The 22,899-nt window shown below is 43.4% G+C and overlaps 2 protein-coding genes across 2 annotated transcripts in view; one reads left to right on the top strand and one right to left on the bottom strand.

Annotated features, from left to right (window-relative positions):
* The window catches only part of nek10 (NIMA-related kinase 10), a gene marked incomplete at both ends in the record, with an annotated part of 39,043 nt that extends 30,264 nt beyond the window's left edge, over positions 1 to 8,779 (top strand). The window contains 2 exons of the mRNA XM_084336631.1: positions 23 to 74; positions 8,760 to 8,779. Coding sequence (XP_084192757.1) covers positions 23 to 74; positions 8,760 to 8,779 — 72 coding nt within the window. The remainder of the gene's footprint in view (positions 1 to 22; positions 75 to 8,759) is intronic.
* Positions 8,780 to 8,843: 64 nt separating this feature from the next.
* LOC311246475 (retinoic acid receptor beta-like) overlaps positions 8,844 to 22,899 on the bottom strand; it is a gene marked incomplete at both ends in the record, with an annotated part of 68,789 nt that continues 54,733 nt past the window's right edge. Inside the window, 3 exons of the mRNA XM_084336629.1 lie at positions 8,844 to 9,049; positions 9,966 to 10,124; positions 21,142 to 21,346. Coding sequence (XP_084192755.1) covers positions 8,844 to 9,049; positions 9,966 to 10,124; positions 21,142 to 21,346 — 570 coding nt within the window. The remainder of the gene's footprint in view (positions 9,050 to 9,965; positions 10,125 to 21,141; positions 21,347 to 22,899) is intronic.

The following is a 22,899-nucleotide window of genomic DNA, read 5'->3' as shown; positions in this document are numbered from 1 at the left end:
TCTGTATAATGCTCTGTTTCAGGCCATCATAGAGGAGGTCCTGGAAGAGGATAGATACTACAAAGCAACACCAGGTGACTGGTTGGGAGATATTAACATAATTAAAGGGGTATCCTGTTGAAATTGGCTTTCGGGTTGTAATTCTGCAAAAGCAGACATTTCCCAAAAATGTGCAAAGATGTTTTTCTGCTAGTTTTGCTTAGTTAGTCCCAAGGTAAGGAAAATGCAGTCCTGTTGGGATGTTTACAGTAGTTATGGGAATATGACAGGTCACATTTCTATTTTTAAACTATCTCAGTCAATTTAATTTTAATGATATGTCATAAGGTTGCATAACTCAAAACTCATAAAATAATAACGTCAGATTTCCTACGATTACACGTTTGCTTATTTTGTTTTATATCCATGAATAGACAACAAGTACTCATATATTTTTATGGATGTTCAGGATATATATAATCTTACACTGGGTTTGATTTTAGGAGCGACCAGGATGCTGTGAACAGTAGCTGTGGAGTGAAGAAATGACCATCAGTATAATCACACACGTGTGTATGCATACATGCACTCTCTTGGAGAGACTATTGTCATCGATCTACACAGACTAACATTCTGTGCATGCCTGCAAGCACCCTTACGTAATGCTGTACAAATCGCTATATAACAATTTATCTGTGGGGTTGTGTTGCCCTGCTTGTGTGAGGTTTGTGTGGTTTGTTTTCTCAGGTTTTTCTCAGCTTGCACTTTATTCATTCCTCAGGATTCATTCAGTCCAGTCTTTCCACTTCTCCATGCAGAATTGCACATCGTAGCATATATTTCAAGTGCTTCATTTTTTTGGGAATGCTGTTTTACTGTATGAATGTACAATATACTCTGAGATGACTGTAATTATTCAATGAAATTAAAGCTTTAATATATTTAATGGATGTCAACTGACTATCATTCGTTTCATATCGCTGAGATATGAGAGCAACTCAAAAGAATTTAGCACTTTCATACATTTTGTATACTGAAAGATAAGAAATAGCAACCAGTCTATACTTCACATTGACTAAATATAACGTGTTCAAGGGGTTTAGTTTAAGGGGGTTCTGGTTGCAACCAGTTGATGAGGCATTCAGATAAACAATGACAAATAAAGTTATGGTGAAAGGCTCATATTGAACTGGAATCAGGGATGATGTATCGTGTCTTGTTTCAGTCACTATGTAAACAAACAGAGCACATTATGTGCCCATTTGTGCTCTCTGAAAACAGGTGTGTTGAAATTACCTTTGTAAAATGATGACACATTTAATTCATTTCAGTTTTATTGTAGAACTGGAAGCTGGATTCGCGAGATCTGTGTAAGTATAGGGCCGGTTCTAGCATTAGACCTTTATGGGGGCTCAGCCCCTAGAGCAGTAGCACCATTTCACAAAATGCCAAGGTATGGCGTTTACATTTTTTTCTCAAATCAGTTGTGCAATAGTCAATTTTGGTGAGGTGTTTCTATACAATTCACTTATGACATTTAGGTAACATTAATGAACAAAGGAGACAACTACAGTATGTAAGTAGTAGGCTAAACCTATATATATATTTTTTTATTCCAGTCGATCATAATGATCATGATCATATTACGGAGCGCTCACTGCGTTCGAGAGAGACACATTTTCGTATATATCTATGGGAAAGACATTTCCAGTGAGTGAAGGTTTTTTCAATTATTATTTTGAGGCCCCAGATTAATTTGAGGTAACTAAATAAATTTTGAGGTAACAAAATACTATTTTGAGGCCACGACATATTTTTTTCATTTTGTGTGGCAGCAATAAGCCGTTGTAGCAAGCAGATTAGCTGGGCTAGCTAGCTAACATTAGCTTGATAGCTAACTAGCGAATACCATCAGCTAGCTAACGTTCTTTGAGACTATTATTACACCAACACCATGGAACTAATGACCAATTTGACAATGTTCTGTCAGAATAGTCAGTAATTTTATATAGTGCTAGCTAACGTTTCAACATACTTGTCTTGTTGCCCATCAGCACTGGCAAATTCACTATTACTAAACGAGTTACAGTAGGTAGCTAGCTACATCTGCTTCCACGTCTTGTGTTGAATGTTGGACTGGGACTTGACATGACGTTCGTTACCAACGTCTGACATTTTATAAAAATGTGTATAGTTAACCAATGAGGTCAACAGGCAATCCATGTCTGTAATAATAATAATAAAAAAACAAGAACAATTAATTTTTTTTTTTACTCCCCCAATTTTGGGGGCTAAGATTACATTTAGGGGCTTCAGTCCCCCTAAAAAGGGTCTAGAACCGCCAAACAAACCATCTGGTGCATCAGGTTACATACTCCTGTGTCTTTTAATTTACAACACAGCTGTTGCAGTAGCTAAAAGCAAAATATTCCCCATTAATTTTGACTGGCTAACTCCCGTCAAAACTTGTTTGCATAGCTATGGGATAAGTGAAATAGGGCTCAGTCGCTGATCTATAATAAAACTTATTTATCACTGGGCAGAATTGATGTGCTTGCAGCTAATGTAAATGACAATGCCCCACACAAACTATAGGGGGAAGTGTGAACCAGGCTATGATGAAACGACAAAGGGAGACTGAGAAGCTGGCCACAGCACTTGTGTCATTCAACGAGTCCCCTAGACTCCATTGGTTCCCAAACATTTTCATGTCAAGGACCCCCAGATTGACAAATAATAGGTCAGGGACACCCATCTGAGAAGATATTTGTTTTTAGATGTGATTGAGTCCAGAATTCTATAACTGTATTGAACATACGTGTGGATATAACAGTGAAACCTACGCTCAGAATAGTCATTGTTGTACATCATCTCGTTGGACAAACCTCCAGTGAATAATATGAGTGAAATTAAACTATGACAAATTTGGCTGGGGACCCCCCTCAAGGACCCCTGGGAGTCCCCGGACCCCACTTTGAGAACCACTGCCCTAGTCTCTCTCTTGCACAGGAGAAAATCTGCAGAAACATAAAACACTCAAGAGAAATAAAGTACACACCTTTTAAGACTTTAATAGACCAATAACTATCAGAAATATGATCACATCCAATAATACGACAAGTTAATGCACCACAAGAGTCATCATAGAGAGAGGAATGTAGCCATACCATGGTATGTGGAATGTAGACTTGACATGAAAGAGTGTGACAGGTAGCACTCGTTAAACCAAGCCGATCATGCAAGACTTTGAATAATGGAAAATGTAAACACATTTAGAGTAGGCACATGAGCTCTGACATGAGGTACCGGCTTCTACCTACTTACATATTCCTTTTCCATTACCTCTACAAATGTATCCATCCTTTCTTTCGCCCTTTCATTTGAATGAATGATAATGCATGTTGTCATGCCCTATCCTTCTGTGTCGTTGAATGAGCGTTTTCCGATCCTGCGCAAATCTCACTTAAGAAAAGGCTGTATGTGACGTTAATACGGGTATCCGCTCGAGCCGCACCGTGTTCTGTTATTTACATCAAAGTGAGCAGCACCGTATGGTACCGCCTTGACATACAGACCTTTAGTGAGTCTTTTGTTATATATCCTATCTTAGACTCAAGTTATGTCAGTTTGTGAACATTGTTATTACCAGTTATAAACATTCTCTTTGTACTTATTTCACTTTTATGAGTAAATACTTTATCAAGCTTTCATATTTACATTTCCCTTTTGTACACATAAAACTGCTTTCTCCTAACTTTTCAAACAATCAGTTCAGAGCTTTTAAAAATGTTTCCTTCCCCACAGACATCTCTCACGAGCAACTCAGGAATCCAGAAAATACAACCTCGACGATTCACGTCAGCATGCGCTGGAAAAGCGAAAAAAGAAATTCCAAGTGTTTTTTTCTTTTACTCCATATGTTTCCTAACTTTGCTACCCTATTCCTAAATATATTGTTATTTTAACCCTTTCACTACCACACTACAGAAGGTTAACCTTTCACTACCACACTACAGAAGGTTAACCGTCTGTAGTGTGGTAGTGAAAGGGTTAACGATAGGTTATAACTATAACCAAGTTCTGTGAGTAATGGTGACGCTCAGCGTCACTACTGCACTATACTTCACTCGTGCACGCGCACTGAATAAAAAATTCCACAATGTACCTTTACATCCCAACATTCGTCTGACCACACCCCTATCAGCTTACCTTCATAAGCAGGTGTGTGGCCACCTACTCGCCTCCTTCCCAAGCTTTCACCACAAGGTGAGATCAAGGGCCGCAGCGGCGTCTGACGCTGAGCGTCACCATTACTCACAGAACTTGGTTATAGTTATAACCTATCGTTCTGTTTCGTATGGTTCTCGCTCAGCGTCACTACTGCACAAGGGAGGCTGAGCGAGAGCCATAGCCCGACAAATGTACCCCGCTGAGGCCCCCCACAACCATCAGATCGGGGAGGACCGAGCCCCCCCCGACCCTCCCTAATGGAGGATACCCCCCCTATTGGAGGGTCACGGGAGGGCGACGGACCCGACCGTGCGAAGAGGCACTCAAGCAACTCAACGCACAGGGTGAGCAGACCGTGGCTTGACCCCACGACTACACACATGCACAACCCGCATGCCACCCGGGAACGAATGGAAGGAACAACCTCGTTACCGCACCCAGAAATCACAGGGTCAAGAGGAAACCCAACCCCGTGGCAAGGCCGTAGCAGCGGAGCGCGAAGGAAGACCCAGACCCACTGAAGGGACTGGATCCCCTGGAAAACGGGGGCCCGGAGAGGTCAATGACGCCAGGCATCAAGACCCCACCAGGTGGCCACTTAGTGACACCACCCCCCACATCGCCAGCGTATTCGGATAAGGCCCCTCTAAGAGCGGGCCCTTTCCCCCCGAAAAAAGCCCAAGTCCCTCAGGGTACCAGAATCTAGCAGATCTGCATCCCCGGCGGACAACGGGTTAACTGATCCGGACCAACGTGACCAGAACCAGTCCCGTGCCCTAACCACACCGACATGCCTACTCTAGGAGAAGGGGCAGATATGCGTGTTGATCTTAAAACATGAAAAGAAGGCGCCACCCAGACGGTCGGTGCGAACCGCGCTTGGTGGCCCACCCCAAGGGGCGTGAGACCCCTCTACATATGTTCAGATCCATTCTGTTATCATCCCCCAGATATGAACGAGAATCCGTCGATAACCAATAACAGGTTGTCGGAAGAGGAAAAAACCTCCATCCCAGTTGCTTTATAAAAACGCTGTTTCAACCACAAGCAACCAAGGCGTACTAGCTACCCGCATGATCTTTAACAGAACACCCCGAGCTAGCACTTAAGCGTGCGTCGGGACACAACCACATCAATGAACAGGCTAGTTAGACCTTTCAGTGAATCCCCAAGGCGCCCAGGGGAAACGACAAGAGGGGTGCGGTGCTTCCTAAAGTCCAACTCTTTTTAATAAAAAAGAAGGAAGCACCAACAGACATGAATCCCATTCTACACAGCCGAGGGTAAAAACTGTTTACATTTTTACATCCAGTCACCCCTTTCACAGGGGATTTAGACCGAAATTCCCCAGAGAGCCTTCCCACGTGAGTCGTAGAATGAAAAAGCCATGGCAACTACGAGTCACGTGACCAACTGACTCAAGTTACACATAAAATCGAGCGTAGCGGACCCGTAAGTCCTACGCTCTAACCCGACACTTTGACACAACAGATCGTACGTAAAGATCTAACTCACGGAAGCCATCGTCATAGCAACGTACGTAGTGTCGTATGCCATGACGGGGGGAAACCCAACACTCAACTCCTGTTTTTAATAGGAGCAGAGTCAGGACAACCCTTTCCCCCCCCCCCTCCCTGCCAAGGCGCCTAACGGCTTGGCCCTGACTGGCCTAACAGGAGATGAGAAAACCCCCCTGACCAATCAAGTGGGAAGGAGGGGTTTATTCGACACCCCCTCACAAAACCCTTCCCCCTACACACAATAACAACTGTAGCATATGAAACCTTTGGTAGAATGCTAATGAATAGCGCAAGCTAATACAATGCACGCTACCCACAGAACTGTGAACAGGGTTTACAACAAAACCAAGTTGTGTGTGTGTGTGTGTGAATCCTACACCCGCATTCCATGTTGTACATAGAAAAACACTGATAGAGAGAGTAACGGCTAGGCCGTGGAACGTGTGTATACGAGCATTACTGCAACTAACACAACAGTGTTGTAGCTCAACATTACTTCTTGTGTAAGCAACAGACCATACAACCAGCTTCTACCTGCATGTGGAGTGTCAGGCCGAGATAGAAACCTTTCTATAACCGAGTGTATGCTGCAGACCTTGCTTAAGCTCATAACACGAACGTAACCCTTCTATCAATGTATACTAGTGCAGATTCACACTTTGCAACCTCATATGTTTTGGTGAAGAAACACAGTTTGTTTAACAAAAAATACAGTCCCCCTTTAGAGGGGACTTTTTATTTATGAGCAAACAAATAATATGAGAGGCCGGGGAGGGGTAAACAGAGGGGACCGCAGGGGAAAAAAGTCACTGGGTCTAGCGGCGTCTGCTGCCTCGAGCCGCTCGGGCTTTGCCACCCCGAGAAGCCCCGGAGGGACGGTAGATAATCGGTTGCTGGTCACGGCGATCCCTACCGTCTCCTCCGGTCGTAGGTGGGCCGGCTGCAGCAGCACCGTCTCTCCTCCTAGCCTTCTTCGATGGGCCAGCAGTGGCGGTGGAGGCAGTAGCAGCCACGGCGGAGGAAGCTCGACGACGTGGAAGCCGTCTGACTCCACCGGCGATGACGGGAGGTGGAAAATGGGGTTGGAGCACGGATCTCTCCTCTGCCATCTCTCTGCACGTTGAGGTCATCAATTGCAGGGCCTTCCCGAACAGTCCAGCATCGGAGAGGGTGGCCGTTAGAAGAGGACCTCTCTTCTTCTCCGGCACACGGGCCTGCTCCAGCCAAAGGTGGCGCTGGGTTAGAGTTGCCAGGGCGCGCACTTTCCCAGCGGCTATGGCCTGCAGCTGAGTCAGATGCAGGACAGCTCCTGCCGCCTGGGTGAGCTGGTCATGTTGGACATCAGTCAGCTCCGTGCCGCCCGTCATTATCCCGGATATAAATCTTGCCAGCTGCGCGACATTAGACGCGGCAGCCAGAGATTGTGTACCAGAGATGAACGACTGGTCGCTCCAATAAGCCAACCGCCTAGCCGATTTTCCTTGAAGAACCGGCTTGCATAACGGCTCCCACACCACTTCCGGACAGAGGAGAGCGGCCATCGGCCTATCAAGCCGTGGCACGCCCTCTCTCATACCGTCGACCAAACCCACCACCCGCGTAACCGGTACGTAGGCGGGGGTGAGGCCCATGATGTGGGACACCACCTGGCCCCGACGAACATAGGCCCCCATTGAGGGGAAAAATGGGTAGACAACGTCCACCCCTCTCACCGGGCGACGTTGCCAGAGATGACCTATTAGATCATCAGGGACAGGAGCAGGCAGTGGCTGCGGCAACGGCACGCCGTTTGCAGCGGCCGCCACCGCCATAAGCTCGGGGAACAAAGCCTGCAGTTCCCCCTGCAGACTTTCCTCCACGGAACCCGCATCCCTCACATGCAGCAGGCTTCGACTGGTCAAGGAGCCACAGTCTGATGTGGCTGATAGTAGGGCATCCTGCCGATGAGGCCGAGGGTTTTCCCCGACATCCTCGAACAAGGCGCCCCAAGGAGACATTTCACCCCCCTCCAGTGTTACCTGGACGGGTGGGATACTCGTCTCTACTGGGCCTTCAAACAAGAACCCGTCTGCCTCTACCATGTAGTCCTCTGTTTCCATCGGGCAGATAGAGACCGACGCATCCTCGCTGGTCTCCAGCAATTCACCAAACCCAGGCCGTTCGCGTCTGCAAACCACCATCTTGCGACGGGAGCGAGCAGACGCAAAAAGTTTGCGTCTCAAATCCTCCGGAACCAAAGGAACCGGCCGCTCAACAGCGGACGATTCCCCGGAAACAGAGGAACCAGAGCCAGGACCAGGCCATCGCAGAGACGACAGCACCGGTGCACCGGCTCCTCGGAGAGGCAAACTACCCATCGGATGCCTACTGGGCGTGGCTGCCACCCACGAGAGAGGCAACAGCCCCGCACCAGAACGCACGACGGAGGCGGGAATGGAGAACCGCTGGTGAAGAGTGGCTCTGCGACTCTCCGAAGTAGACATTATGACTTAGATTTTTCTATCGAATACTTATGAGAGAAGAAAAAAATAAGCACAATGTAAACACGTCTCAACTTTCTTCAACTAGCAACCTCGTCAAGTGGGGATCTACCGAAGGCACTTCCTTGTGGTGAAAGCGAAGAAGGAGGCGAGTAGGTGGCCACACACCTGCTTATGAAGGTAAGCTGATAGGGGTGTGGTCAGACGAATGTTGGGATGTAAAGGTACATTGTGGAATTTTTTATTCATTGCGAGTGCACGAGTGAAGTATAGTGCAGTAGTGACGCTGAGCGAGAACCATATGAAACAGAACCTTCTGTAGTGTGGTTGTGAAAGGGTTAACCCTTTGTCGTGTGGCAGTGAAAGGGTTAACCTTCTGTAATGTCGCAGTGAAAGGGTTAACCCTTTGGTAGTGTGGTAGTGAAAGTGTTAATGAGGTAAGAAATGAATCAATGTGATATGTCATGCAAATATAAATACAGTTGAGAAAAAGAAAACTGAGGTAAAAAACTAGCAAAAGAACTCTCTGGACTGCGTTTTCTTTTTGTAGCTGTTACTGTTAGCATGTAGCCGCGTGGCATTTTCCTTCAGGTAGGGCGCTTTCCGCTGAGAGGTATTGTTCTGCGAAGTGGGCTCAGACAAAGAAGCCGGTGTCCAGGTACTGCGTGGAGACTGAGAGCGTGTGTGGGCCGCTGGTGTTCTGCTGCTCCGCCCGGTTCTCCTCCTGCCTCTTCTGCTTCTCCTGCTTCTCCAGGTTCTCCAGGTCCTCCAGCATCTCCTGGATCAGAGGAGGCATGGACCCCGGGATCTCCATCTTCAGAGTGACCACCCGCTCGGCTCCTGTGGAGAACAGGACACAGGTAATAGTTGGTCACACTTTGTGAGGACTAACTGGGATCGCATTGGTCGGAATCAGAAGAATTATTAAGTACAGAGTATCAATTTCTGTTGTCAATACTAGAGAATGTCTTTTGTAAGCAAAGTATTTTACAATGTAATGTCTTTACTTCTGTACAGTGGCAACCCCAATTGTCAAAGGAATCACATTTTCTTTTCTATCGCCTTGATAAGCAGAATCGGAATGGATCAAATTCTATCGACACTAATCCCTTCTGGGTCATCGTATCATATAACGATTACATAATCAGCCATATCTCTTGAGATTACAAGACTCAAACAACATCACATATCTTTCTGAGAGAGAGAGAGAGAGAGAGAGAGAGAGAGAGAGAGAGAGAGAGAGAGAGAGAGAGAGAGAGAGAGAGATAGAGAGAGAGAGAGAGAGAGAGAGAGAGAGAGAGAGAGAGAGATAACAGGTCTTATTCAGCTGAAGATCACAGGTCTGTGAGCAGCAGAGGCCCAGCAAACTGCTCCTGTGATCAGTTATAGTAGTCATTAGGGGTGGGGAAAATATTATATGCAATATTTGCGTGCCAATATATCAATAGTCATGCTAAGTCTTGATATAAAAAGTTTGATATTTTGCTTGACAATACCATTTTACTGCAATGAACAGACAAAAAAACATATTAGATAGACAGATGATGTATATATATATATATTTATTTTGCAGATGTTAACACATTTTTCCATTGGAGACACAATTTGCAGTTGAAAAAAGGTAACAAATTGCAATATATCACAATATCCTGACTTTAGTATTGTGATAATATCATATCGTGGGGCCTCTGGTGAATCCCCACCCCTAGTAGTCATAGCATAGATTCGAAGTTTACTGAACCTATGACCCTCTGACCTTTGGCGCTGATGCTGCGCAGGTCGGTGATCTTCATGAGGGCCTTGGGGAACATGAGGGGCATGCTGGGCCGACGCCTGCGGGAGTAGATCTTCAGGGCCTCCAGTAAGGGCTCCTGCAGCACCTCCACCTTGGAAGGCTCCTCCAGGTCCTGACGGTCTGGCGAGTGGATTGAAAAGAAGATTGGACATTTTAAAACTTTTTACCAGGTGTGCCGTAATTAGTTGAGTAATATGTTATGGCAAATGTGAGAAAACAGTGCCTGTGCAGTGTGCACATTACCCTGGAAAAGACTACATTCTCCAACTACTGCTGGACAAGCCTCCTGTCTGTGACTGTCTGTGTTGTTGAGTGGAGCTAAGTGTTGTTGATGGAAGACTGTCTGTGTTGTTGAGTGGAGCTAAGTGTTGTTGACGGAAGACTCTCTGTGTTGTTGAGTGGAGCTAAGTGTTGTTGACGGAAGACTGTCTGTGCTGTTGAGTGGAGCTAAGTGTTGTTGACGGAAGACTGTCTGTGCTGTTGAGTGGAGCTAAGTGTTGTTGACGGAAGACTGTCTGTGTTGTTGAGTGGAGCTAAATGTTAACGGAAGACTGTCTGTGTTGTTGAGTGGAGCTAAGTGTTGTTGATGGAAGACTGTCTGTGTTGTTGAGTGGAGCTAAGTGTTGTTGACGGAAGACTGTCTGTGTTGTTGAGTGGAGCTAAAATGTTAATGGAAGACTGTCTGTGTTGTTGATTGGAGCTAAGTGTTGTTGACGGAAGACTGTCTGTGTTGTTGAGTGGAGCTAAATGTTAACGGAAGACTGTCTGTGTTGTTGAGTGGAGCTAAGTGCACTCATATTGCCTTATATTAATTACTGTGTGGAAGTATGGGGTAACACCTATAAGAGTAATATAAAACCACTGTATCTCCTACAGAAGAGAGCTATTAGGATTATTTGTAAAGCAGACTATCGAGACTATCCAACATTTTGGGAAATTCGATTATTTAACATCTTCCCTGGAGTTAGCACGAACCTAAACTAACGTTACAACTAACCTAAAGTTAGTTTAGGTTCGTGTTAACATTAGATAATGTACAAAATAAACGTATTCCGCTGCTATAGACGTCGCTCTTTTATTTTGAAAGCCCCCAGAAAGGAAGTCATTATATTAGCTTTAGTGTTAGCTCCGGTTAGCTCCGAGCGTGCAGTAGTTAGTAGTATATTATCAATACCAGCCATTGGATTACTGTTTTCTAAATTGGGGAGGCTTTTAATCGTCAAGGTAAGAGGATTTTAAGTCATGGTATCCATAAACTTCAATCGGTTCGGATCCTTTGAATGAATGAGAATGTAAACAAACACGGCTTCCACGTAGAAATCACTGACTGCGCTCAGAGAGGAGTCGTTCGGCAAAAAATTGTTCCGAGTATATCTGCTTAGAAAACGTAATTGTCGAATTCAATTATTTTTTATTTCTCCACGTGGTAAATACACAGGTCACAACATGTTTACAGGAACGTTTGAGTTGTATTTGGAGTGTATTTGGTGACTGTAGGGCACTGTAGGGAACGTCAGGCTCTAAAACCCCCCCACTTCCAGTGATGAAGCTAAGCTACGCTAACGGAGCGACTGTTCCCTAAGCTAAATGCACGCACAGAGACAAAAAAGGTATGTATCTTCTTGTCTAACTCCAGGGAAGATGTTAAATAAGCTAATTTCCCAAAATGTTGGAGTTTTCCTTTAAGTTACAGACATTAGTAGCACAAGGCCAAAAGTAAAGCATTACCAGCCAATCTACAAAACAGGTTTGTCCTCATATCACAGAATGGAGAGCATAGAAGGGAAGGTCATTTTAAACATCAGTGTGCACGGACAACCCTAAAACAGATGTGTATATCAGTGGTGGGAGTCAAACTCTGGAATTCTCTTTATAATGAGTTGAAGTACTGTAAAAATATTTTCCAACAAAAAATTACTTTTAACTCATTCACTGCCAACAACGATAATACTCGTTATTGGCCGCCAATTGTTGAACGCCAACAACGAGTATACTCGTTATTTGATTGTTATTTCTTTTATTCAATATTTCTATTCATTACAGGCCCACTGACTCGGGGGTTAACATTGGGAATCGCATTGAGAATGCTTAGGTGCAATACCGGCCGCATCACGCTAGACGGCGGTATCGAGCACCCTTTCTAACATCGTATCCTGGGCTGTGGGATGGCCAAGGGTTTCGGGGTTAAATTTTTCCTTATCGGGCAAGTGGAACGGTTCTGCCGGTTACATTGAAGCCCGTCAAATATGCCCGATCCATATGTTGTGGTGGATTATGCCGTCGAGCAAATGGACATTGGATATACCAGATGGCGATCAAACAATTGGAATATTCTTTTTGGATTACTCCCGGCCACAGGTAAGGGCGATTTGACGTAAATTGTAGCTTGATCCTGCAATGCTTTCATACCGATCGGGCTGATAACCGTTTTTAGTGTTCAATGCGAATACCGTTACTGACAATCAAATAATCAGAAACGACCCCCCCCCCCCCTTTCATGCATTCATGATGGAACATAATAGCTATGATCTAGATTTGATTTCGGGATAATAGCGTATACAGGCAAAACATGGCAACGTGTACAATGGAATCGACGTATACTGCCATAATAACTAAGCATTTCATGAATTACCATAGACCAGCGTTTCCCAAACTCTGGGTCGCGGACCCGTTTTTATTGGGTCGCAACATTTTTTATTTTAATTTTTTTTTATAAAAAAGCTGTAGATGTGTTGATTCAGTTTGGCACCACATACTTATGTGAATCTGGGTTTTCTACTCTAGCATACCTGAAAAACAAATACAGAAACAGACTAAATGCTCAGCATGACCTCAGAATAGAACTTTCAAAAACCAAGCACAGAATAGATCTGCTGGTTGAAAACTTCAACCAGCCACATACCTCTCATTAGATTTCATTGTGTGTGACGACCCTCCCCCACACTGTGTTGTCTTCCTCTGCTCTGGCTGGCAGAGCAGAGCTGGGGAAGGCTTGTCAGCTAATTGGGGCACACCTGGGCCGGGGTGTCCCAGGCAGGATATCAGAGAGAAGCTGCCTCTGGTTCTCTGGCGAACACCCCATTTTGTTTTTGGTTCTTTGCTTGACTGGTTGTTGTTGGTTATTTGGTTGTTAAATTTTGGTTCATTTGTTTTTGTTGCTTTTCTTAAGGTTCATTCACATTACACATTACACATTCATGCTACACATACACTCATCCACACACTGCTGACACTGATACTCATATATATTGGCTGCTCTTTTAGTTAATTAAATAAATCTTTTGTTATTTCTTAAATTGTGCCTGTGTCTCCCTCTTCTCGTTGCGAGCTTGAGCCAGTTCGTAACAGTGCCATAGATGAAATATAGGGATGCTCGATATTGGCTTTTTTACCGATACCGATATACCGATATTGTCCAACTCTTAATTTCAAATACCGATATCAACCGATACAGATATGCAGGGTTTCCCCCCCCAAAAAACAGAATAATTTCAGGTAATTAACATTACATATCTCTTGTTGTGGAATTAACACAACATTATGCATACTTTTGACAATAAATAAAATCAGAATTTGTTCTTACTTGATTGCCTGGGTAAATAAAGGTTATAGAAATGTTTAAAAAAAATTAAAATTTAAATAAATTTTTTAAAACCGATACCGATATTTTCCGATATCACATTTTAATGCCAATATCGGCCGATAATATCGGTAGGCCGATAATATCGGACATCCTATACCCCTTCTAGCATGACGTCAGGTCAGTAGAATTTTTAAATAAGTCAGTACAAATTAATCAGAATGTTGCTCAATGTTGGGGTTTAAGGTTGAGGGACTGAGGGAGGGGGTAAGAAATGGAGAGTTGAAAAAGGGGTGAGAAATAGAAAGGAGAGTAGAACATATTTGTTCATTTAAAAGTGTTACAAAATTGTATGTACATATGTTATGAGGTGGTGAGCAACTTAACATTACACTCTGATTATTGCTGTGATGTACTTTTATAATTAAATAAATACATTTCATATACATTTGAAATTCATGGTTTGTTGTGTTCTTTATCAGTAGTTTATAAATGTATGTTATGGCAATTCATGATGTATTTTTGTAAGTTTGGGTCCCGGGGAAACACCAAATTTCTCTTTTGGGTCTCGAGCTGAAAAAGTTTGGGAACCCCTGCCCTAGACCGCTCTAAAACCATACTTATATTCACCACGGTATAACACGGGAACGTATGGATGGAAAAATGATCTCTTTTTTGCATCTTGACCGGAAGAAACTCAATGTCAAATGACTATAGTATTGTATCCATGGCTATAATATAGAATATAGATTTAGCTCTACAAACAAGGTGACTAACTCCCATCGTTTACAGCGTGACAGAACAATGAGAACATATGAACAGCAGGTATACATTTACATACATTGCAATTGCAACAGCATATTCTTAATACAATTAAGAAGGATCACTATTGACTGCATCATCTGCAGGTGACCGCTAGATGGCGCTATGAGACCACTGTTCATACTGTCAATTTCTTGTCTGGGGTAGTGACTCTCATAGTTCATACTGTCCCAGACTTGAGCTGGTCTGGGAGTATAACAGAAAAGGTAAATAAATGGCGAGCCGAAGATATATATCCGCTTCAGTCTTTGTTTTTGTATAAGTGCATGTGAGACATCAGAGCAGGGCTCTACAGTGCGACCATATTGCTTGCATATGCCCCTAAAAATATGTGTGTGCGAACCGGAAAAATCTATTACTCGCACGGTGTGCAAGTGAAGATTACAGCCTCAGTCGTGCTTTTTTTCTCTCCGCTGATAATCGTTCAAAAACTACAAGTCCCACATTGCACTCAAGCCAACGGTCCAATCACAGTAGAGTGACGTGACTGGTTTCAAGGGGGGGAAAGGAAATGACCAATCGGAAGCTCTCATTTGCCTTTTTACTTCCTGAAAGTCCGCCATTGCGATATGCGAGAGTTTTCCGAGACAGTAACTTATTCTAGTCTTACCAATAGCAATAGATTTTAGAACACCTAGATCAGGGGTGTCAAACTCATTTTCACAGAGGGCCACATCAGCATTATGGTTGCCCTCAAAGGGCCAAAGACCGTATAAATGTTAATGTAATGTAAAATAAATGTAGCTACACATTTACATATTGTTAAACATGTTGTTTCTGTATTTATTACTTATTCAAGTTATACATATTGCATATGCATTTGCATAAATGTAAAAATATATGTTAGCTTATGTTATTTTAACAAATAATTTTAGTTTATCAGAACCCCATATTACTCCATCAATCAATGATCAAACCATTCAAGTAAATAACAAAGAAGAATATCATCAAATACAAGCTATGACATTAAGTTTGTTCAAAACCTTTTTGTCACAGTCAAGAGGGGCAGAACTAACAACTGTGAGCTGCAAAGAACACATGGGACAGATGTAGCAGATGTTACAAAAACAAATGGCTGCACACAACCTTGCAGAGGCCATACATCCAACTAATGGAAGATAGTTTAATTAACTTTAATTAACAGATTGCAGAATGGGTACAGTACAGCTCAATACACACAATTGTTAAGGGGATGCAGACCAGAGAAAGACTTTCGACTTGTTTACATCAGGGTCCCCCATTTTCAATTCGTAATGAAATTGCTATTATGTGTCTGCATGAACACACAACTGTAACTGTACTCAAAAATAACAAAATAAGGGTTGTCTCAGTTCACAACTATATTGGTCAGGGTTTGGGTGGGACTTGTTTGCGTCCCTACAGCTTCTTATTCAATTGAGCGAGATGCTCGGTTATGTCACACAGCCAGTTTGCATCTGACAGTTCAGACAATATTTCTTCAACCCTTTGTTACCTATTCCGCCTGGATCTTTTTTTGTATTTTGGGCTGTAAAATTGTCAAAGAATGTCTGAGGAGTAAGTGCTTTTGGCTTTTTTCCTTTGTTACTTCATCAATACCTCAGATGTTCAACATACATGTATGTGTAAGAATGTGTAATAACTAAGGCTGTCAAAGTTAAAGCTTTATTAACGCATTAACCCACAATTATTTTAACACTGCTATTTTTTAACCCAATATTAATGTAAAAAAAAAAAAAAAAAAAAAAAAAAAATTTTTTACTTGAGCTCTTGGGGGGCCACATCAAATGACGTGGCGGGCCGCATTTGGCCCGCGGGCCGTGAGTTTGACACCTATGACCTAGATGTATCGATAGCAATAGTAATATAACGTTAATGCAACAAAACGAATGCCTTGCTTTGTTATCATAACGTTGATGCAGTAGCGTATGTCGTTGTGTTGGCTGTAACGGACATGATAATAACATAACACTGTGTACTAGTGTTGTTACGATACTGGAATTTCGACTTCGATACGATACCTTGAAAAGTATCGATATTCGATACCATTTTCGATATATATATATATATATATATATATTTTGGTATAAAAAATGGTATCGAATATCGATACTTTTCAAGGTATCGTATCGAAGTATATGTATAATATTTATTTATTTTAATTTTTTTTTAACAAATTTTGCTTTTGTTGCTGGTTGATTCTCCTCAGCTTCTCTCTGGTACTATAAGAGAAGATAAATATAACACCTTTAAAACCCTTTGTTTATCTTTAGATCAGACATTTAAAAATAACTAAATGATCTAATCTAAATCAAACCCCTCCTTAAAAACAAAAACCTGTTTAACCTAGCCACCTATAAAACATCATGCTAAAACTGTGAAACAAACTCCCCTAAAGAAAGAAATACATAGCAAACATGACTCAGTTATGCAATAGTGCTGCTGCTTTTTATTTGGTTAAAACAACAACGACAACAATTTTCATGACGGCGAGAGAGAGAGAGAGAGAGAGAGAGAGAGAGAGAGAGATTTCTCCGGAGCTATGCTCGGACTCGGAGCATTTATTAACGTTACATTTTCAACAAGATTTCTGCTAATTAAACACTTCATGGAAACGGGGTAACGTTATGTCGAGTGTAGTTAGTGTAGTTAGTATGAACCCGACTTAACGTTACTCCGTTTCCATGAAGTAATTATAAAGGTGGCCAGCTAGCTAGCATAAGCTAACGGAGGAACGACTAGCTAACGTTAGCTAATAGCTGTATCGTTGGCACTGCTCTGTAACAACGCTTGCAAATGGGCATCGTGGCATCTTTAGCTTTTCCTTCGTCGTTTACTTCAAACCCGAAGTACTTCCAAACAGCACTTCTGCTGTTTTCTTTATCCACAAGCACAAGTTGCGGAGGCTCTGCACTAGCCATATTCGGAGCTAAAATCTTTGTTGACAAACTGTGAGGTCTGTGAGGGGGAGGGCTGCAGCAGCGTGTGTCTGTTGTTCTCTGAGGGGGAGGAGGAGGAGGGGCAAGCGTGCTCTGCAACAGCGTGTGTCTGTCTGTCAACAACTTGCGGTAGAACACTGCGAGCAAGCCAGCTGGTATCGATACTGCAGAAAGTATCAATATTTCGGGAAATGAGTATTGAAACCGTTTTAAATATTCAGAATCGATATATATCGATTTTTCGATATTTTTGACAACACTACTGTGTACACATTAAAATTGCAATAATCGATTCTAACATTTTCAAATCGATGCAGTTGAATTCTCCCCTTAGGATTGATGCATTGCGATGCATTGTTACACCCCTACACCAAAGTCACTGGCCCACTGTGCGTGTGTGTATGTGTACAATGTTTCTGTACTGGAGGTGTACAGTATTTCAATAGGCAACACTGAAAGGATTATTTTTCTAGAAGAGCAACACTAGCCAAAACATAGGCATTGTATGCATAAAAGAGGCAAAAGCTAAAGTTATGTGACTGTTACTTTTGTAGCAGTAGTTTGATTTGATAGTTTATTGATAGGGACAGCACATGTTAACACTTTGAGTGCCACGAGGTGGCGCCAGAGTTAGCGCTTCAATGCCACCATCGGCGCCAATGTTACGCTTAATATCGCCTAATCTATGTTTTAAATTATGGCTATGTGTCTAATCTGCCCGTCGCTTATCAAAGAATCCTTTTCCAGTCAGTGCTGTCAAGGCAGATTGGTTTTTTATCGCTTCATTTCCGTTTGAGAGCATTTTGAAAAGCACCCGTTTTGAGGTAAAAAACAGTTCATTCTAGACCATTCTATGATAATCGTCTTTTACTGGAATATTCCAGAACGTTGATATTTGTCAGCCTATTTATGAATCGTTTTCAAATAAACGCTAGATGATCAATATTATACGTGCACGCAAGCACATTCGAGCCGCGCACGGATAATCGCCGTGTTCATTTCCTCTTGGACTTTTACAGTGAAACCGAAAGAGCCCATTTCATAAAACAGCTTATATCTTCATCAAAATTAGTCTGATTATCCTAACACTGATAACATAGATTCCTTACCTGACATCAGATGGTATCCAACTGGTATATTCCAATTCCTGATCACCATTCGAAAAAATCGATAAGTGTATGGATCCAACGTGTGTACAGTGCAGTACATGATTCCGCGGGTCTCAGAGGCTCCAGAATGAACTGTGATAACCCCGGCTGCATCAGTGGACTGGAAAATGTGGAGTACAGGATTTTTTCCCCCATCCATTTTCATTGAGTCCATTCCAAAATCCCTTATGTCATCTGGGAGACGATAGGGGGCGCTTTTTTCCACATCTGATCGCCGGCGGCGCTCGGGTATACTAGGGTAGGCTCGCGTGATGCAATATGATTTCAGATCGCTAAAAAAAAAAAAAAAAAAAAAATCCGAGAAATCTCGTGAGTGGCTTTCAACATAACTATCGGAAACCCGAGATATCTCGTGAGTGGGAAAGTGTTAATGAACATCAAGTACAAAATACAAAATGTAAACATGCAGGGTTGTAGCAAGAGCTAATTTACACCAGGAGACAGCAAAACTCTTTCAATAAATAAATAAATAGCCTGCTTAGGGTAAAAGCATTGTGACAATTAATGATAAAAACAACAATAAAAACAAGAAACAAGTTACATAAACTAAATCAGATTAAAAATTATCACAGTTCTGGTTTGCCTTAAGATGCAGTTTAAGATGGGTCTTGAACATGGAGTATGTGGGGCACTCTATAATCACAACTGGTAGGCTATTCCAGTAGTTACCACCTTTAACAGAGAACACAGTTTTAGCAAAGGTAGTATACCAAAAAGGCACCTTACAGTCCCCTCTACTGATGGCCCTGGTGGCAGGGTTTCCGTTAGAAAAAATTGTTGCCGGTCTCCGTGACCTGCAAGATTTCAATCTACCGGACAAATGAGATTAATTCCGGTCATAGTTTATTGAGCTTTAAAACAATTGATAGGCAGGCTATATAAAGAATGTCATCCTCAAGGCATGTAGATTTATAATATTATTACTTAAAACGAGGCTACTTTTGCGTATACAGCCATTAATATATTCCAAATAAAATAAGTCCCTCGATACTCCGTGCTGCTGCTGACTTGAAATAAAATAGACCGCGTATGTGGGCAGTCGGTCCGACACTAAACAGCAGTCTGTTATAATCACATTTTTATGAGCTAACGAATTCCGTTATATTGGACATTTGTATTAATTATATCAAGCAAAGAACTGAGAAATTTTGCAGAGAGAGACGGCAACATTATCGTGGGTTTGCGTGATGTATATCTCCACCTCCCAACGACTTGGTGCTGGTCATAATGTCCGGTGAAAACAACTCCCTCCAAGCACAACTTGACCACCCGAACCGTACCAAAACAGGCCAAAATTAAATAGCCCATGCGACGAACGATTCATTACATTCGTTTCATCGTTGCTCCACCAAGCAGCCGGTCCAACAATGAAAGCTGTTATCAGCGTGAGCCGGCCGCAGTTAGTTTGCAAGAAGCATCCAGCTGCAGACCCGCAGAGCAGCTTTCCAGGTCTGGGGACCGCACTGTGCCAGCAAAGCTGGTGGGTTCTGTGGGTCTGCAGCTGCATGCCTTCCGCAAATCCAGCAGCAAGCTCTCGCTGAGCGAAGCAACGACAACAAACGCAATGATTGTTTCGTTCATCGCATAGGCCACCCAACTCCAGCCCATCCAAATACAATTCAAATAATCAAACTGTGCCCAGAGGGAACTATTTTCACCGGACACTATGACCGGAGAGATTAAATATGTCGGACTTCAACAGATTTTGCCGGTCAAATACCGGTAATTACCGGCTAACGGAAACGCTGCCTGGTGGTAATGCCAGTGTCTCCTTTTTGTTCAATGTCACTGCCTTTTTTATTAGGCTAGTTGTTGGCTATAACTTTGCCACAGTAGGCATTAATCACTTAATAGTTCAAATGTCTGTGTCCCATTCCCGTTTGCACGCGCAGATACACACACACGCACAGTGGGCCAGTGACTTTGGTGGTATGTGCTATTGCACAGATGTGTGTCCCGTTCCCGTTTGCACATGCACGCACAGTACAAATATACATTTATTTTTGAATAAAATAAAATAAACTCTGTTACTTGAAATATTTTCACTGTGCTCCTAAATATTTTTGTGTGCTCCTAAATTTCTTTGTGTGCTCCTAAATCTTTTCATTTAGGAGCACATGTGCTCCTTGGGAAAAAGGTTAGTGTAGAGCCCTGCAGAGTCCGCTGTCCAGTTCAGCACCTGTCCAGTTGAGCACCCTGTACAGTTCTAAATATCCTTGTTTGAGAAGTCGATACGCTAATTCTCATTTCCTGGACTAAATCTTACGTTTGGAGGGGGAAATAAAAAAGTATTTGAATACTGATTTTGGCGTTGATTACCATGGCAACGATTGAAACTTTGAAGCATTCGGGTCAGCCCTATTGTGAATGTACACACTTCCCCACATTTACCATGATATATATATATATATACTTTTTTTTAGTATAGAGTAGTGTAACTCATTACTATTCTAAGTTGAGTAATAATAATACAGATAAAGCTAGAAATCTGAAATATTATTTGTTAGTTTGTTAGTGTACCCCCCAAAGCCTGCCTGTCACAACTGTTCTTTTTTTTTTATCAGGGTCTGTGGTCTAATGTGTGTCTATTTGAGAGGCCTGATTACATCAAACGGCTTTCTTGAGTTTTACTTTATGAACGGCAGTACCTCCGGAGACGAGGCAGATGGCGCTGAGGAGGCCGCTCTCTGTGTCGTCCATCTCCAGGGGCAGCAGCTGGCCGGCAAATGTGAAAACCTGGTCCGTCAGCGGTCCGAATCCGGCGTTGTGGATCTGGGTGCGGGTCAGGGTCAGCCCGTCTGAGAAGGTCATGGTGTCCTGGTCAGGAGTGTAGCGTGTACAGATTCTCAGGATCTAGAGAGAGAGAGAGAGAGAGAGAGAGAGAGAGAGAGAGAGAGAGAGAGAGAGAGAGAGAGAGAGAGAGAGAGAGAGAGAGAGAGAGAGAGAGAGAGAGAGAGAGAGAGAGAGAGAGAGAGAGAGAGAGGGCAGAACTCTGTTACTCACTCAGTCTCCCAAGGCTGGGAGGAAGAATCCACAATGTGATAGAGAAATGTAGGGATAAGAAGAGTGTGATACGGATAAACAGGTTGAAGATGAGGATAGAGAGAGGAAGAGAAGAGGGGGACAGAGAGAGGAAGAGAAGAGGACAGACAGAGAGAGGAAGAGAAGAGGACAGACAGAGAGAGAGGAAGAGAAGAGGATAGACAGAGAGAGGAAGAGAAGAGGACAGACAGAGAGAGGAAGAGAAGAGGAGGACAGAGAGAGGAAGAGAAGAGGACAGAGAGAGGAAGAGAAGAGGAGGACAGAGAGAGGAAGAGAAGAGGAGGACAGAGAGAGGAAGAGAAGAGGACAGACAGAGAGAGGAAGAGAAGAGGACAGCAGAGAGAGGAAGAGAAGAGGAGGACAGAGAGGAAGAGAAGGACAGAGAGAGGAAGAGAAGAGGACAGAGAGAGGAAGAGAATAGGAGGACAGAGAGAGGACGAGAAGAGGAGGACAGAGAGAGGAAGAGAAGAGGAGGACAGAGAGAGCAATAGAAGAGGAGGACAGAGAGGAAGAGAAGAGGAGGACAGAGAGGAAGAGAAGAGAAGGACAGAGAGAGAGGAAGAGAAGAGGAGGACAGAGAGAGGAAGGGAAGAGGACAGAGAGAGGAAGAAAAAAGGAGGACAGAGAGAGGAAGAGAAGTGGAGGACAGAGAGAGGAAGAGAAGAGGAGGACAGAGAGAGGAAGAGAAGAGGACAGAGAGGGGAAGAGAGGAGGAAGAGAAGAGGACAGAGAGAGGAAGAGAAGAGGACAGCGAGAGGAAGAGAAGAGGAGGACAGAGAGAGGAAGAGAAGAGGACAGAGAGGAGAAGAGAGGAGGAAGAGAAGAGGACAGAGAGAGGAAGAGAAGAGGAGGACAGAGAGAGGAAGAGAAGGGAGGACAGGGAGAGGAAGAGAAGAGGAGGACAGAGAGAGGAAGAGAAGAAGACAGAGAGAGGAAGAGAAGAGGAGGACAGAGAGAGGATGAGAAGAGGAGGACAGCGAGAGGAAGAGAAGAGGAGGACAGAGAGGAAGAGAAGAGAAGAGGACAGAGAGAGGAAGAGAAGAGGAGGACAGAGAGAGGAAGAGAAGAGGACAGAGAGAGGAAGAAAAGAGGATGACAGACAGAGAGAGGAAGAGAAGTGGACAGAGAGAGGAAGAGAAGAGGACAGAGAGAGGAAGAGAAGGGAGGACAGGGAGAGGAAGAGAAGAGGAGGACAGAGAGGAAGAGAAGAGGACAGAGAGAGGAAGAGAAGGGAGGACAGGGAGAGGAAGAGAAGAGGAGGACAGAGAGGAAGAGAAGAGGACAGAGAGAGGAAGAGAAGAGGAGGACAGAGAGAGAGAAAGAGAAGAGGAGAGAGGAAGAGAAGAGGAGGACAGAGAGAGGAA

The sequence above is a fragment of the Notolepis coatsorum genome (assembly GCF_963971535.1).
Source record: "Notolepis coatsorum genome assembly, chromosome: 19".
Taxonomy (NCBI): Eukaryota; Metazoa; Chordata; class Actinopteri; order Aulopiformes; family Paralepididae; genus Notolepis; species Notolepis coatsorum.
The sequence above is the reverse complement of the archived record's forward strand: the minus strand, read 5'-3'. Positions and strand labels throughout refer to the sequence as shown.